General features: G+C 38.3%; 1 protein-coding gene across 1 annotated transcript in view; it reads right to left on the minus strand.

Moving 5' to 3' along the window:
- LOC124788567 (ankyrin-1-like) overlaps positions 1-15968 on the minus strand; it is a 192145-nt gene that overhangs the window by 162526 nt on the left and 13651 nt on the right. Inside the window, exon 5 of the mRNA XM_047255838.1 lies at positions 4888-4939. Within this exon, the coding sequence (XP_047111794.1) occupies positions 4888-4939 (52 nt within the window). The remainder of the gene's footprint in view (positions 1-4887; positions 4940-15968) is intronic.

Consider the following 15968-nt stretch of genomic DNA (forward strand, 5'->3'; position numbering starts at 1 on the left):
AGGCCTTCTGGCCAAAAGCTTATTTGCTTAGTAGTATTTTTTGTTGTGCTGCAACATCTTCGCTATATGGTGAGAAGTAGTTCATCCTTTTCATAAAATTGCCATTGTTCCATCCTGGATTTTCCACTGTTTGATTTTGCCTAATGGCTTTTCTTCCATTCTGTAGCCCAGTGGTGTTTTCCTTTATTACTATTTGCTAATGTTACTATACTCAGTGTCTATCCTTTTCTTTCTCTTCATTCCAGTGTTCTACATGTTGCCTTCCCCACCACACCACACATTCTTACTTATTAGCCACACTATATCAACCATCTTGCCTACACACAGCACATGGCTACAAAACTGCATTGATTGCTGGTGCAGCATCTCATGTCTCACATTACTCCCGGTGATATCATCAATGCTAGATCCTTGATCACTCTTCCAGTATCACTCTGACATAATTTTGCATCTTATTTTTCATACCTTCCTGTGCGACATGAAATTGTAGCTCATTCTACTAGCTCCTATATCCCCCCCCCCCCCTGCCTTTCTCCTCTCCTATTTCATTTCATACATGCTAATCTCATCTGATCTAGACACATCTGTCATCTCCCTTGGTCATACATATCTGCCCACAGACCTGCAAGACATATTACAATCTTTTTATCTATTTTTATCTTCGATCTCATTGTGTTTTCACGTTGATTTCAGTTCATTTTTGCCTTTCCATATTGGCTTACTTAGTCATGTTTCATCTTTTCCCCCTCAAACATCTTCCATTCCATCTTAGCTGTAATTTTTCCTACTTATTTTGGTGTATCTTTGGGATATTTTTCTGATGTTTTCACATGTATTTCCATGTTATTTAGATTTTTTATGCATTTGTATCCTCCATCATGGATTCTTGCTCCTTCCACCTGCACCAATACAGAAAAGTTTCCTTATTGCTAGCCCGAACCCAATTTCATATATTGTTCCTGCGTTGTTGGTTCCATAAAATTCTTCTGCCGTGCCATCCCAAATTTCTGGATCCCATCTCACACACTGAATTACTTGCCCCCCAGGAACTAGAACAGCATGCACAATAGCACCTCAAAAAACTCACCAGCCTGTTCACGTCTTACCCCCACCTATGACTACTACTATGCACCATCTCTACATCAGCCTCCAAACCTCCCCTGCATTCCCTCATAACTGACAAACCCTGCCTCAAACACATACTACGTTTACCCCACCTTCAAGAACTTCCTGTATGTTGTCTGTTTCAAAAGAAGGACCTCTGGCCAAAAGCTTACATGCTTAGTAGTCTTTTCGTTGGCGCTAAAACCAAAAGACAGTGCTTTAAAAAATACAACCCCTAAGAGCTTGCAAAAGTCATCATTTTACTAAAAAGCGGTAATTCTGATACTTTCAATGGTGTTTTGAGTGAAGTAGCAGAATATTGTACCAATTGTAGTTAGGACAATGTGGGCCTCTCTCATCCTGGTGTCTGAGTGATGCGCCCTTCCTTTTCAACTATCCCCAACTATTCTCTCCCTTTTCTCCAAGGAAGGACCTATTAGTTCCAAAAGCTATGAAGTCTGTCACTTATATAACTATGTGTCTATCAGCAGTGCTACACATTTCACACTTCAGGTACACACTGTCCAGCAATTGTGTCTTTTTACATATAAAAAGTAATATTGTTTACTAAAACAATTAAACAAATTTTTAATTGTGCCCCACATCAGCACAGAAGTAGACTTATGCTAAAGTACCACCTAAATTGCAACAGAACAGAATTATATGCAAAATGTCATCGCATGTTCACAAGCAAATGCCCTGCCTAGAAATGCCACAGTCCTTCCTGTTGCCAGTTTGAAAGAAAACCCAACACAGATTGTGAGTTAAAATCCATTACACTCACTACACACATTTTCTGCCTTCATGCAAAATAATTAGAACTTTCTGCTGTATTAAATGTACAGCAAAAATTTCATTCTTGTGATATTAAGTAATCAGCAACAAATTTAAGGTGACTGGTAAAAGAACCATAAACTGTAAAACGGATGTGATGTTTTAATAAATGAAACCTCAGAATAGTTAATATTTCTATAAGTTTCTTTGTAAATTGTATTTTGTGAATATAAACAAAATATACCGGATGTTTCAAAATGAATATTGGAGTTTTAAGACTTTGTAGCATTTATTGCACTCAACTTACAATTATAAATAATAAATCAAATGAAAATACTGACAATAAACAAATGAAAAAGTGACTCAGACAGTTTTTTCTTACAGGTGTTCACTGTGAGCACCATTCGTTACGTGGCACACATTGATTCCATAGGTAAGTTCTTCCCAAATCGTGATGAATGTGTTTGGAGTAACTGTTGCAACAACTGCTTCAGTCTTGTTTCTTAAGTAGGGTACATCAACTGCTAGTGGAGGCACATACACATGATCCTTTATGAGTCCCCAAAGGTAAATACTGCATGGTGGCCGGCCAGAGTGGCCGAGCGGTTCTAAGCGCTACAGTCTGGAACCGCCCAACCGCTACGGTTTCAGGTTCGAATCCTGCCTTGGGCATGGATGTGTGTGATGTACTTAGGTTAGTTAGATAAAAGTAGTTCTAAGTTCTAGGGGACTGATGACCTCAGGTGTTAAGTCCCACAGTGCTCAGAGCCATTTGAACCATTTGAACTGCATGGTGTCAGATCGGTGTGAACATGTAGGCCCTGCAAAACAAGCTCTGTCATCTGGCCCCTTGAAGCCAATCCAGTGACTGGATACATCATTTAACCAATCATGCACTGAGTGTAAAAATTGCTAAAAAAGCTTTAAAATCCTGATATTTTGAAACACGCAATACATGATTAAATCAGAAAAATAATATGTATAATGTCCTGAAATTACATTAGGGATTTATGACATTATTTGATGTTGAAAAAATATTACCAGAGTGAATCTTTCACTCTTCAACAAAGTGTGTGTTGTTTTGAAACTTTTTGTCAGATTTAAACTGCATCAGACCAGCACCTGAACACAGAACTTTGACTTTCCCAGGTAATGCTCTTACCAACTGAGCTGTGTGGCACAACTCACAACAGGTCCTCACAGCTTCACTTCTGCCAGGAACACTCTCCTACCTGTCAAATATTACACAAGTTTTCTTGCATATCTTGCAGAACTAGGACTTCTGGAAGATACAATATCACTAAGAGCATAACTCATGAAAGGCAAGGGTCCAGGTTTGTGTCTCAGTTCGTAATACTATTTTAATCTCCCAGGACGCAGAGTGATAGATTCAGTCTGGAAATAATCCTCAAGGCTGTGCCTAAGACACTTCTCCACAATATTTAATCTGACTGACATTGTATAAACAATGCACATAGGTTCAAAAATAAAATCCCTAAGCTTATCACAAGAATTATTATAAAAAGGAGGAATCCTTTGGGTACGAAAGTGTTGGACCCCAGGGGCGAGACACGTGGTAGGATGGGGTGGGGTGAGGTGGGGTGGGGGTGGCGAGGCTACTGGGGGTATGGAGTATTTTTAATATTTTAAAATATGAATGGTGTTCCAGTTCTGATTCTGTTAAAAACCAACATAAAACCAAGTTATAAATAATTTTCTTGAAAGGAAAATATCTAAGTACACCACAGTTTCACCTTTTTCTGAGAGGTGGGGGGGGGGGGGGAGGGGAGATGCAGCCCCCTCTTCCACTTGGGTACAAGTGCCTTCCTTGGAACCACTAAATGACAAAAATCATCAGGCTGTTAAATTCCAAGACGTTATCAAGCTTTCACTTTGTAAACTACATGATTCTACTTGGGAAACTAAAATTTTTACAGTACTTTTCTGGTATGAATGGAGTCTTCTGATGGGATCTACAGAATATGATGAGTGAATGATGAACAGCACTTAAAATAATGTTGAAATCAGCAGTAATTCTCATTGAAAACAGGCCTCAATTCATATTGGCCCATATCCTTTGTAATGTGGTAAATGGATGTAAGTCCAGTTTCCACAATTTTTACTTATGATCATATTTGCTATACCCACACACCACTTCATTTGAAGAAGAAGAGTGAGTGTCCTGCCACTACCTGCACCTGATTTAGGGAGTGTTAAACAGAAATATGCCCTTTTCGCACTGCCCTAAATTGGACATGGCTGGAGAAGGACTGCCACCATTCTTCCACAAATGAAGTAAGATGTGGGTATTACATATGGTCTTATGTTAAAATTGCAGAAACTGGACTTAGACCCATTTACTTCTTGTATATAGATATATAATCTGTGTTTTCTGAAAATATCAGTATTTTCTTACAGATATTAGAGCAACGTAAGACAAGTGACAACTGTCAATATAACCAGAGAAATAGTCAATTTTCCTGTTAATTTTTTGTGTTTTAATTTATCTTCAGTAAGCACAAATAGTTTATAGGCCTTTAATGATAGCTCATTATTTATTACCCTACTTGGTGTAGATATCAGAAGTTCAGTATCACTAACACACAGTGACCCATGACTGGTGGAACAATGGCAGTACAAAATGGTGTGGTCTGAGGTTCTAAGTGATAACTGGCAAGTGGCAGTATGTGACCTCAAATGCATACTGAAGTGTGGAATCCCACAAGATGGCACACCCATTGTGCTCGCTGCTTACATCATCTGCAAAACTACAAAGAACAGTATCTATTTGCTAGACACAGTGTCTCAGACTTCATACCAATACAATGCTCGGTAGGGATCCAAATTACTAAATTATTCACAAAGTTTCTGACAGCTGCTTTACTTTATGTATATCTGTGTTGACTCACTCACTATTCCTCAAGGTTGTTCTTGATCTACAGAGCATTATTAATGAATAAAGAATGAAACTTAACATTAACATATGTATAGAAATTGTGAGTGCCTTACCAATGGTCAGCATAAACTTGACAAGCTCAAAACACCCAGCATTACAAGCCCGCTAAAAAAAGAATATACACAAATATATTAAAGATTTTTCCAGATGAATGGAGCATATCAACAAATAAAAATACAAGTATTTTTTCAGTACCAGTATACAGTTTTTGGATGTGAAGGAAATAATACAGATTGTGTGACTGGTATACCACTAGATCTTAGTACCATAAGAACTATCCAACTTGCTTACTTTCTACCGGGTAATAATGTGGAGGGAGCCCCAAACATTTAGGATCAAAATTATAATCTTTGAGGATCCTAAATTGAGTAATTTGAGATTAGGAACTAATAGACAAAAATGAAATTTAGTCTTTTTTATTGGCAGGAACAAGTTGCACCTTACAGCAATAATTTAAACTAATAGCAACTGTTCAAAATAATGAATTCAAACATTATGAGGGAACATAATATTTTGCTGCACTCTCTAAAATAACCTTGCTGTCTGTGGTACAATGAAAGAGGCAGCTAGGACCCTTGCCAATCACTTTTTCTTCAGTTTAGACTCAAGTGGCACAAGCCAATGACTGAATATAAAAAGCCTGTGGACTGGACTACAGGCCTGACTGTAGGTAGAGTGCAGCCTTCCTGTGCTGTTGCACTAAGAGGGAGAGGGTGGTGGACCCATTTCCCTGGCCACCTTTCACCACCAGAAAAGATCCGCAGCATTCATTTGATAGCAAGCTGAATGGACCTAGGCCATCCTGGAGGGACTGGAACAAGGAAAAATCTTCAACCCTACTTAGAACTGAATCTGAGATCTTCTGGGCCAGAGTTTATTGCTCTACTCACTAGACCAGCAAAGCCACAACTGCCTGTAAAGCTGTAGGAAAAAATTTATAGGATCTAGATCTGCTAATTGCACTGGCCAGAGGCCAATACTTTCTCTTCCTCAGAATCAGAAGCAGAACTTTACTGTCTCATAAAACACATGTTAAATCATTAATTTAGTGTACAGGAGACTCACCAAGTTTATAACTATAACAGAGTGTACACGGATTAGAACATTTACTAAAACTATAAATTATCTGAATATCTATACTATTAATTTTTATCCTGCTCAAATGGCCAGATCATCATTAACAAGTCATCAATAGAGTTGCTCAGATGCTCAGTGACACTAATATGGAAATGGTATGGTACACTGTTGCATTAAACCACATGTTCTCACAGACAAAAAGAGGTACAGTCTCCAATAGCTGTGGCATCTCCCCTCGAATGGACACAAGGAAATGTACACCATTCAAGCAGTGTGGTAGCAAGTATGGGCCTATTGATTAATTTTTTTATGAATCCAATCTTCAAGCCGCGCAGCGTAGCCGAGCGGTCTGAGGCATCTTGTCATGGTGCGTGCTGCTGCCCCCGTCGAAAGTTCGAGTCCTTTCTCAGGCATGGGTGTGTGTGTCATCCTTAGTGTAAGTTAGTTTAAGTTAGATTAAGTAGTGTGTAAGCTTAGGAACTGATGACCTCAGTAGTTTAGTCCTATAAGCCCTTACCATAAATTTCCAATTTTTCCAATCTTCAAGTTGATAGAGAATTGTTGTCAGTTGTCTTAGATGAGCATGGAATTATTTGGTCCCATTACTTGTACATGTTGTTTATGACAGGGATGTGAATGCTTCTCCATCTGTATTCATCAAACTGTAAAAATTACAGGGACACCATTCTCATGTTTATTAATAAATCTCCTCCAATATGATTCAACATCATCTCTTCAAATGAATTGCATAAATTATTCTCTGTTGGGAGCTCTGGTTGGTTCTCTGTAGAATGTGTGGTCCAGTTTCCAATAATTTGCTATCAACAGAGATAGATTTGTTCTCAGTAGTACAATACCTATTGCAATACTTTTTGTATATTAGTTTGGCTTTATTGAAAATACATCTTGCTGCACCATACATTAAAAGCTTGACTGCCAGTTTCTGTAATGAAGAATGCTAATCTTTGACTTGTCATGAATTATAACAAGTGGTAAATTCCACCATGAACACACCACAGACAATTATGTATTGTTTTTCAGGATACCAGATCCAACCTTGATGTGGTAAGCTGTTTAGAAACAAAAGCAGTTTACAGACATTTGCCTCACACACATTGTTCGTTCAAGACCCTGTATCACATACAATACTCACTTCTGATTATCTATTGGTTCCCTGCCTCAAAATATTCAGTTTAGGATCTCCTACCGTATGTATAATTTTGACCCTAAAGATTGACAGTATTCTGTATATCAATCTATATTGCCACTTGATTGCACAAAATATGATTATTAGAAAACTGAGTCCTATTTATCCGAGGTGCTTATATAAGCAAGCATAGCACTATTTTAACATTATTATTTCACCACATAAACAGAAAATCTGCAATGTTAATAATAATGTACATGACAATCTGAGTTTGCAATGAATACAAAGCTAGTTGAAATATTATTTCTAAATCACTGGCATACCTTTACAGTTTTTTTAACTTCTTACAAAACAGAATAATTAAGGTATTTTGAAGGATGTATTTATCAAATTTTTATTGTGAGTGACTGGAAACAGAAAGTATTTATTATTTGTCTTACGTGTACCATAAATCCCTATATTACTGACAATTACCCTGTGGATTGTTATCTTTTCACTAACTCAGACTGCACTGCTCTGTCATTTGCAAATAAGAGGTATTGGTCAAATTTTCTGATACTTTATTTGGTAGCTACCGTTTATAAAATTACAGGTGCCTCTCTTGTTTTACTTGCATTACAAACTGAGCAATAATAAACAGAGTCTTAAACTCCCTTTTTCTTTGAAGTCTCAAACTGTTGTGCATGGAGCAACAGATTTCATAGTAATGCGAATTTCATATTTTTGATTGCAGAGAGAAAATATTAAATAATATGCATAGTTTTTCTTTGTAACAAATTCGTATAGCAGATGTGAAAAATATCAATACAACACTTACACATGACATGGTTTTTGGATAAACAATCCAAAAATATACAGTTTAAACATACTCTACACAAAAGTACCAAACTGACACATTTTAGGAGCAAAAATTGCAATCACTGGTGGAATTTAATCCTTAATAAGAAAGCAAGATCTCAGAGGTGTCTCTATGGATGATTTATCACTCACATTTGTATCTCATAGGTTGGACATATGAGTGACAAAGCACATTATACATTACAAGGTCTGTTCAAAAAATGTGATGTATTGTGATGTGATGTGTTGTATTGATATTTCTCACATCTGCTATACGATCTTATTTTTTGTTGTTGAAACCAACAATAGTATTTGGTTCCGCAATCTATGTTGCTAGGCGTAAGTAGTGTGCATGTCTAACCTTTGTCATGACTATAGAAAAACCCAGTCACTGGCTAGTTGTTAACAGGTGAATACATAAAAGTGGTAGTTGTTGGATTTTGTGTTGTGGGCAAAATAACAGAAAAAGTAGAACAACATTATTGCATTAAATTTTGTTTTAAGCTTGGAGATTCTCAAGTTGAAATAATCCATATGACTTGACAAGTATTTGGGAACAAAGCAATGGGTACCACAAACACAAAGGAGTGGTAGAACTGCTTCAAAGATGGCCCGTGAAGAGTGAAGTACATTCAGGTAGGCTCCCAACGTCCAGAAATGAGGTTATCATTGACCATGTTAGGACCCAAGTGTTGCAGGGTGGCTGAATCATGATCAGCAAACTTGCAGACATGGCTAAAATTAGTACCGTATCCATTCCTTCCATTGTAATGGAACATCTGGACCGCAGGATGATCTCACAAAGTTTGTACCAAAGTTGCTAACAACAGAGCAGAAGCAACTTCATTCAGAGATCACACAGGACAGTGATCACTGGCAATGAGTTCTGAGTTTATGGGTACCACCCAGAAACAAAGTTTCAGTCATTGCAAAGGATGCAGCCATCATCCATGTGACCCAAAAAAGTAATGCAGGTCAACAGCAATGTGAAAGTCATGCTGACCATCCTTTTTGACACCAAGGGCCATGTCTATCATGAGTAAAATCGGTAAGCGGATCTAAATCCCCTATTCAGTCACTCGTTGACCACGATGGCACCGAAACAGAGGACGACCGAAGAAAGGCAGAAATACTGAATTCAGTGTTCCGAAACTGTTTCACTGCGGAAAATCGTAACACAGTCCCTGACTTCAGCCGTCGCACGGACGCCAAAATGGAAAATATTGAAATAAACGATATCGGAATTGAAAAACAACTGCTATCACTTAGTAGCGGAAAAGCATCCGGACCAGACGAGATACCGTTAAGATTCTACAGTGATTATGCTAAAGAACTTGCCCCCTTTCTATCAGCAATTTATCGTAGATCGCTGGAAGAACGTAAAGTACCTAGCGACTGGAAGAAAGCGCAGGTCGTTCCCATTTTCAAGAAGGGTCATAAATCAGATGCGAATAATTATAGGCCTATTTCGCTTACGTCAATCTGTTGTAGAATAATGGAACATGTTTTGTGTTCTCGTATTATGACATTCTTAGATAATACAAATCTCCTTCATCATAACCAACATGGATTCCGCAAACAGATATCATGTGAAACTCAGCTCGCCCTATTTGCCCAAGAAATTCACAGTGCCGTAGACACTGGCGAGCAGATTGATGCCGTATTCCTGGACTTCAGGAAGGCATTTGATACGGTTCCGCACTTACGTTTAGTGAAAAAAATACGAGCTTACGGAATATCGGACCAGGTTTGTGATTGGATTCAGGATTTCCTAGAAGAAAGAACACAACATGTCATTCTTAACGGTTCAAAATCTGCAGATGTAGAGGTAATTTTGGGAGTACCGCAAGGAAGCGTGATAGGACCTTTATTGTTTACAATATACATAAATGACTTAGTTGACAACATCGGTAGCTCCGTGAGGCTATTTGCAGATGACACGGTTGTCTACAAGAAAGTAGCAACATCAGAAGACTCGTACGTACTCCAGGAAGACCTGCAGAGGATTAATGCATGGTGCGACAGCTGGCAGCTTTCCCTAAACGTAGATAAATGTAATATAATGCGCATACATAGGGGCAGAAATCCATTCCAGTACGATTATGCCATAGGTGGTAAATCATTGGAAGCGGTAACGACCGTAAAATACTTAGAAGTTACTATCCGGAGCGATCTGAAGTGGAATGATCACATAAAACAAATAGTGGGAAAAGCAGGCGCCAGGTTGAGATTCATAGGAAGAATTCTAAGAAAATGTGACTCATCGACGAAAGAAGTAGCTTACAAAACGCTTGTTCGTCCGATTCTTGAGTATTGCTCATCAGTATGGGACCCTTACCATGTTGGATTAATAGAAGAGATAGACATGATCCAGCAAAAAGCAGCGCGATTCGTCATGGGGACATTTAGTCAGCGCGAGAGCGTTACAGAGATGCTGAACAAGCTCCAGTGGCGGACACTTCAAGAAAGGCATTACGCAATACGGAGAGGTTTATTATCGAAATTACGAGAGAGCACATTCCGGGAAGAGATGGGCAACATATTACTACCGCCCACATATATCTCGCGTAATGATCACAACGAAAAGATCCGAGAAATTAGAGCAAATACGGAGACTTACAAGCAGTCGTTCTTCCCACACACAATTCGTGAATGGAACAGGGAAGGGGGGATCAGATAGTGGTACAATAAGTACCCTCCGCCACACACTGTAAGGTGGCTCGCGGAGTATAGATGTAGATGTAGATGTAGATGAGTACACCCCAGAAGGCACTAATGTCAATAAGGAATATTACCAAGAGGTTATGCCTCACATTTGTGAAGCAGTGAGATGCAAACATCAAAAGCCAACAGAGCAGTAGCATACCATACCAAAAGAGGCTTTCCAGGGAATGCTTACAGCAGTGGCAGTAGCATTGGGAGAGGTGTGTAGAAGCTGAAGGGGACTACTTTGAAAGTGACTAGCATCAGACAATTGTATCTGAATAAAGACTGAATTTATAAATAAAGCTCAGGTTCTTTTTGAACAGCCTCATACACAGAATTGGGCTTTCTTCTTGAAGGTGAATCAGCTGTCATTTCACACAATAGTGATATAAGATAGAAATTTATTATAGAGTAATGCTTGAGAATAATCAATACTCTGCGCAATGATACAATGAAAAGATGCCAATGAAACTGAAAAATATGTGCTAGGATTAATCTTCCACCAAAAAATTAAAAATGAGTTTAGTTTGTTTCATGATCCCCAAGATTTGTCATTATTAAGTTGAATTTTGTTTTTCAGTATTCAAATAAACTTTGTTTGTTTGTTTTAAGACAATGTCCTCCTGTCAAGTGAAAAGCTCCCCACCTTTTCTGCAATGTGCCTACCCCTTTACAGCTGCAGAGGTACCGTGCATGGCATGTAAATGACATATTAGTTCAGGTAAAGAGAGAGGCAGAGGGTACCAGATCCCTAGCAGAATGGCACACTACTCATCTGACCAATATGAAGCAAAGAGTGTTAAATAATACCAGAATGCTGGGGCAACTGAAAGCAGAGCTGACTAGTTACATGAAAATGGCAACCAGATTTATGAACACAGACCTGTGTAAAACACAGGGCCATCTACATCTACTGAATACCTTACTAACCATGTTAAGGTTCTGGCGCACTCTTCCCAATAGTGTAGGGAATTCCCATATTGAGATAGCAGAGTTACAGAAAGCCACACCATAAGGTGCATAGGCATTTAATTCCTACTATATGCCTACCAAGTCAATTTCTGATTGGCTTACATCTGGCAATGGAGGAGCTACTATTCATGTACAACACAAGAGGTATGTGATTCACTTATATCTGTAACATGGGAGACATTAGAAAAATTTGTGCAAGTCAGGATGAAGGAAATTCTACTGGTTTAAAAAGATGGGAAAATGCACACATTAATGTCAGCAGATGAATTGTGGCATTGTCATAGAGAGCAGGGTATGGTATGCCCATCCAGGATGGTCAATTGTTGCTAGGACAGACAGGAGCCGAAGAGTGCCCACAGGACATCCTTGTACCACAGCCTTATATCCAGAAGGCAGTTCATGATCCAATGGTAGTTACCCTAAATTGTTATGAGCGAGGATGACCTAAGGGTATGGAACACTTGGTGCTGTGGGGCAGTGGAATACTACTACACAGTATGAAGTCTTACAATTTAGGGCCAACCTTTTGGCTTCCAGCAACTATAATAGCAACTACAGTTCTGAATCTAATGTGTCTGCCACTGTACTTGCTCAATAAGCCTTTAGGAATATTGCCAGCTAAGAAACTAACCTTTCCGAATGACATGTTGGACTCCAACTTACTCTGAATGAGCTTATAGCAGAGCAGAAGTGTAACATTCGTGCAGAACAAACGTTTAACATATTCAACAGGACCACAGTAGATACCACCACACAAATGAATATACAACTTAACAACACAGTAGTACGTAATGCAACAGGCAAAATGTCAATAAATTAGAGCCTCTGATTTTGATTTCATTTATGCTTCAACACAAGGACATCAACTAAGCCCCATAAATAACAATGCACACTGAAAGAATATGACACATTAAGTACCAGATCTCATTCCAAAACCAAATTCCAAAAATACTGACCAAAGCTGACAGCCTACTTAACAATGGAGCTATATAATCTGCTTCACACAATATGTCAGAATGGTTAATCAATGGAAACTAACAGCAACGAAAATTTAATTTTACTAGGTACACATCCTTCAGCTGGTACTCTGTCAGCTGAATACATTCAGCCCAACAGCAGCCTCCTTGTACTTCACCACAAAATCAATATGTAATTCAAGTAAAGCCCTGCTTCACTCATATGCACTACAGTCAGCAGTTACCACATTAAACACATACTTCTTAAACTGGCATGTTCAAAAACATGCCACAGCAACCAGCTCTTCGCTCTTGACTATGCTACATTCCTCAGTTTCATAAAGCACAGCACCATTTGCTGCTCCAGCCAGAACGATGCCTAGTGTTGACAGCAAATGCTCTGCTCATTGGCTGATTCCCATATGCCTCCACTCTATTGTGGCTGCCTGATGATGACCTGTGGTGATACTCCCAGCTGTTGCCATGCACTGCTCATGACCTCTCAAGTGTTCCACCACCAAATCGGTTTGTACATGCACTGCCAGCAGCAGAAAAGACAAATGTTCTGCAGTTTATGGCACACCTTATATCAAACTTACGTTTTCATTTCATTTCCTATCACTTTGCAATGTTATGCCTAGATATTTAATAGACATGACAGAGCGAAGCAGCACAATAATAATATTGTATCCAAACATTACAGGATTGTTTTTCATACTCATTTTCATCAACTTAAATTCATTTATATTGAGAGCAAGCTGCCATTCATCACACCAAACAGGTTCTGTCGAGGTCATCTGGAATCCTCCAACAGTCACTCAATGACAACACTTTTCCATACACTATAACATCATCAGCAAATAGTCACAGATTCCTGCTCACCCTATCCATCATACTGTTTTGTATGTAGAGAACAGGAGTATTCCCATCACACTTCCCCGGAACATTCCTGATGATAACTTTGTCTCTTATGAACACTCACCATCCAGGAAAACATACTTACGAAGTCTTTGAGCCTCTCACATATCTGAGAACCTATGCCACATGCTTGGACCTCATTAACAGTATGCAGTGGGGCACTGTGTCAAATGCTTTCTGGAAATCTAGGAGTATGGAATATGCCTGTTGTTCTTCATCCATCGTTTGCAAGATATCATGTGAGAAAAGAGCAAGCTGTGTTTCATATGATTAATGCTTCCTACATCTGTGCTGATTTGTGGACTGAAACTTTTCAGCCTCAAGCGCATTTATTACAGTTGAACTTAGAATATGCTCAAGATTTCTGCAGCAAACTGGCCTTAAAGATATTCGCTAGTAATTTTGGGAGCCCATTATTTTACCTTTCTTATAGAGAGAAGTCCCCTGCACTTTTTTCTAGGTGCTTGGGATTTTTCACTGCCTGGGAGATATACAATAAATGCAAGCTATGTAAAGGGGCCAATGCCAAGAGTGCTCTCTGTAAAACTGAATTGGGGGTTTGTTTCAGTCGTAGCGACTTATTTGTTTTCAACTCTTTCAGATGCTTTGCAATGCCAAGGAGACCTGTTTCTGTGTCCCCAATACAAGCGTCTGTGTAGCAGTCAAATGATAGTACATCTGTATGATCCTCCAGTGTGAATTATTATTCAAATGAGAAATTTAAAGCTTCAGCTTTCCTTTTGCTGTTTTTTTTATTGTCACATCAGAGTGCTCAATGAGGAACTGAATGGAAGTCTGACACACTTAATGATTTTACCTAGGGCCACAATTTTTTCAGGTTGTCAGTAAGATCTTTTGATAACGTATAATGGTGGAAATTGTTGTATGCTTCATACATTTATCTTTTTATACACAAAAAATTCTAACTTCTGCCTTTTGACATTTCTGCATTCTTTTTTTTGAACCAAGTGTGCAACAGTCTCTGTTTCCTCAGCATTTTCCGAATTTTGTTATTAAAACGTGGTAGGTCTTTTCCAACCTTACCCAGTACATACTTCTCCAAAATGTGATTTACATTTAGTATACACTTTGCACATAATTCCTCTGCATCCATCATATTGGAACTGAATGATGTCTATTCACTGTCTAAGTAGAATGCTACAATTGCTTATATGCTTTATCCAGTATAAAAGTACTCCTAGTCTTCCTGATGGATTTATTGACTTCAGTAACCATCATCCAGTATAAAAGTACTCCTAGTCTTCCTGATGGATTTATTGACTTCAGTAACCATCATCGCCATGATCTCTACACTGACATTGTTGATAATGTCAGGCTTGTTTATAGCGACAAGATCTGAAATATTTGCATTGCGCATCGGATGTCAAACAAACTGCTCAAGACAGTTTTCAGAAAATGTGCTCAGAATTACTTCACAATACTGTCTACTCATACCACCTGCAATGAATTCATTAACATTTAGTCTACATACAGTAGATTACAGCTGCCTCTAACTCATGTTGTGTGATTGGAGTACCTTCATGCTATTTAGTGTAGACTTTCTTTGAGTGATCCTACAACCATTATGGCAGAATTGGGTGGCCAGTTTAAAACATCAGATGATTAACTTGAGTTTGTCTAGGCCATTTACTTGCGTACAGATAAATTCGCAGCCAAATTCAATTTCAGCCTCTTACTGAAATGAACGCTCTCCCTCCTATGATGTCTAACCTGTCTTGCTGTCATATTTTTCATGCCTTGTTAAATATTTCAGGGCTTTCTATTTTATTTGCATGTATATTACAAATGCTGTTATTTTATAAACAGCTGTTATCCATATCAACTCAGCCAAGTTTTTCAGTCAGATTAAAATATGCTGCTGTTACTACAATTTATATTAAAGATGTTATGGGATATGTCCACCTGTTTTGTTGTTGATATCAACTTACAAAGCTACATGAAAGAGAAGGTTACTCTAGAAGAGTATCAAAATTTGTCAATAATAACTCACTTAATAAATCACAACTAGGCATTCAGAAGAGTTCCTCAACTGACAATAAAATCATAACATTCAGGCACCAAATTTTTCCACCACTTAATGACAAAATATCAGCAGTCTGTTTTGTTTTGTGATCTATCAAGACAGTTGTCTACTCAAATCACAATATTTTGCTAGAAAAACTGAATTATTATTAAATTTATAAGGTGGCTAACAATGTAGGGCCTATATAGAGGAGATTTATGTCATTTGATAAACCATTAAAAGTCTTTCACATGGTCCATTCTTTTGGTCACTGTCGTTTCTCATATACCTAAATAAGCTTAATATGCTTCACAGAAGACATAGTGGCATTTTTTTCCAAAAGATGTTAGTGTTATAACTAACCCCACAGACATACACCAACAGAAAATTTGGGTAACAAATACAATAAAAGAATTATTAAAAAGTATTCTGCAAATGTTATCCCCCCAGCTAAACAAGAATGACATGGTCCATCAGCTTTGTGAGTATAACTTCCTG

Source organism: Schistocerca piceifrons, chromosome 3, assembly GCF_021461385.2.
Source record: "Schistocerca piceifrons isolate TAMUIC-IGC-003096 chromosome 3, iqSchPice1.1, whole genome shotgun sequence".
NCBI classification, from domain to species: Eukaryota; Metazoa; Arthropoda; class Insecta; order Orthoptera; family Acrididae; genus Schistocerca; species Schistocerca piceifrons.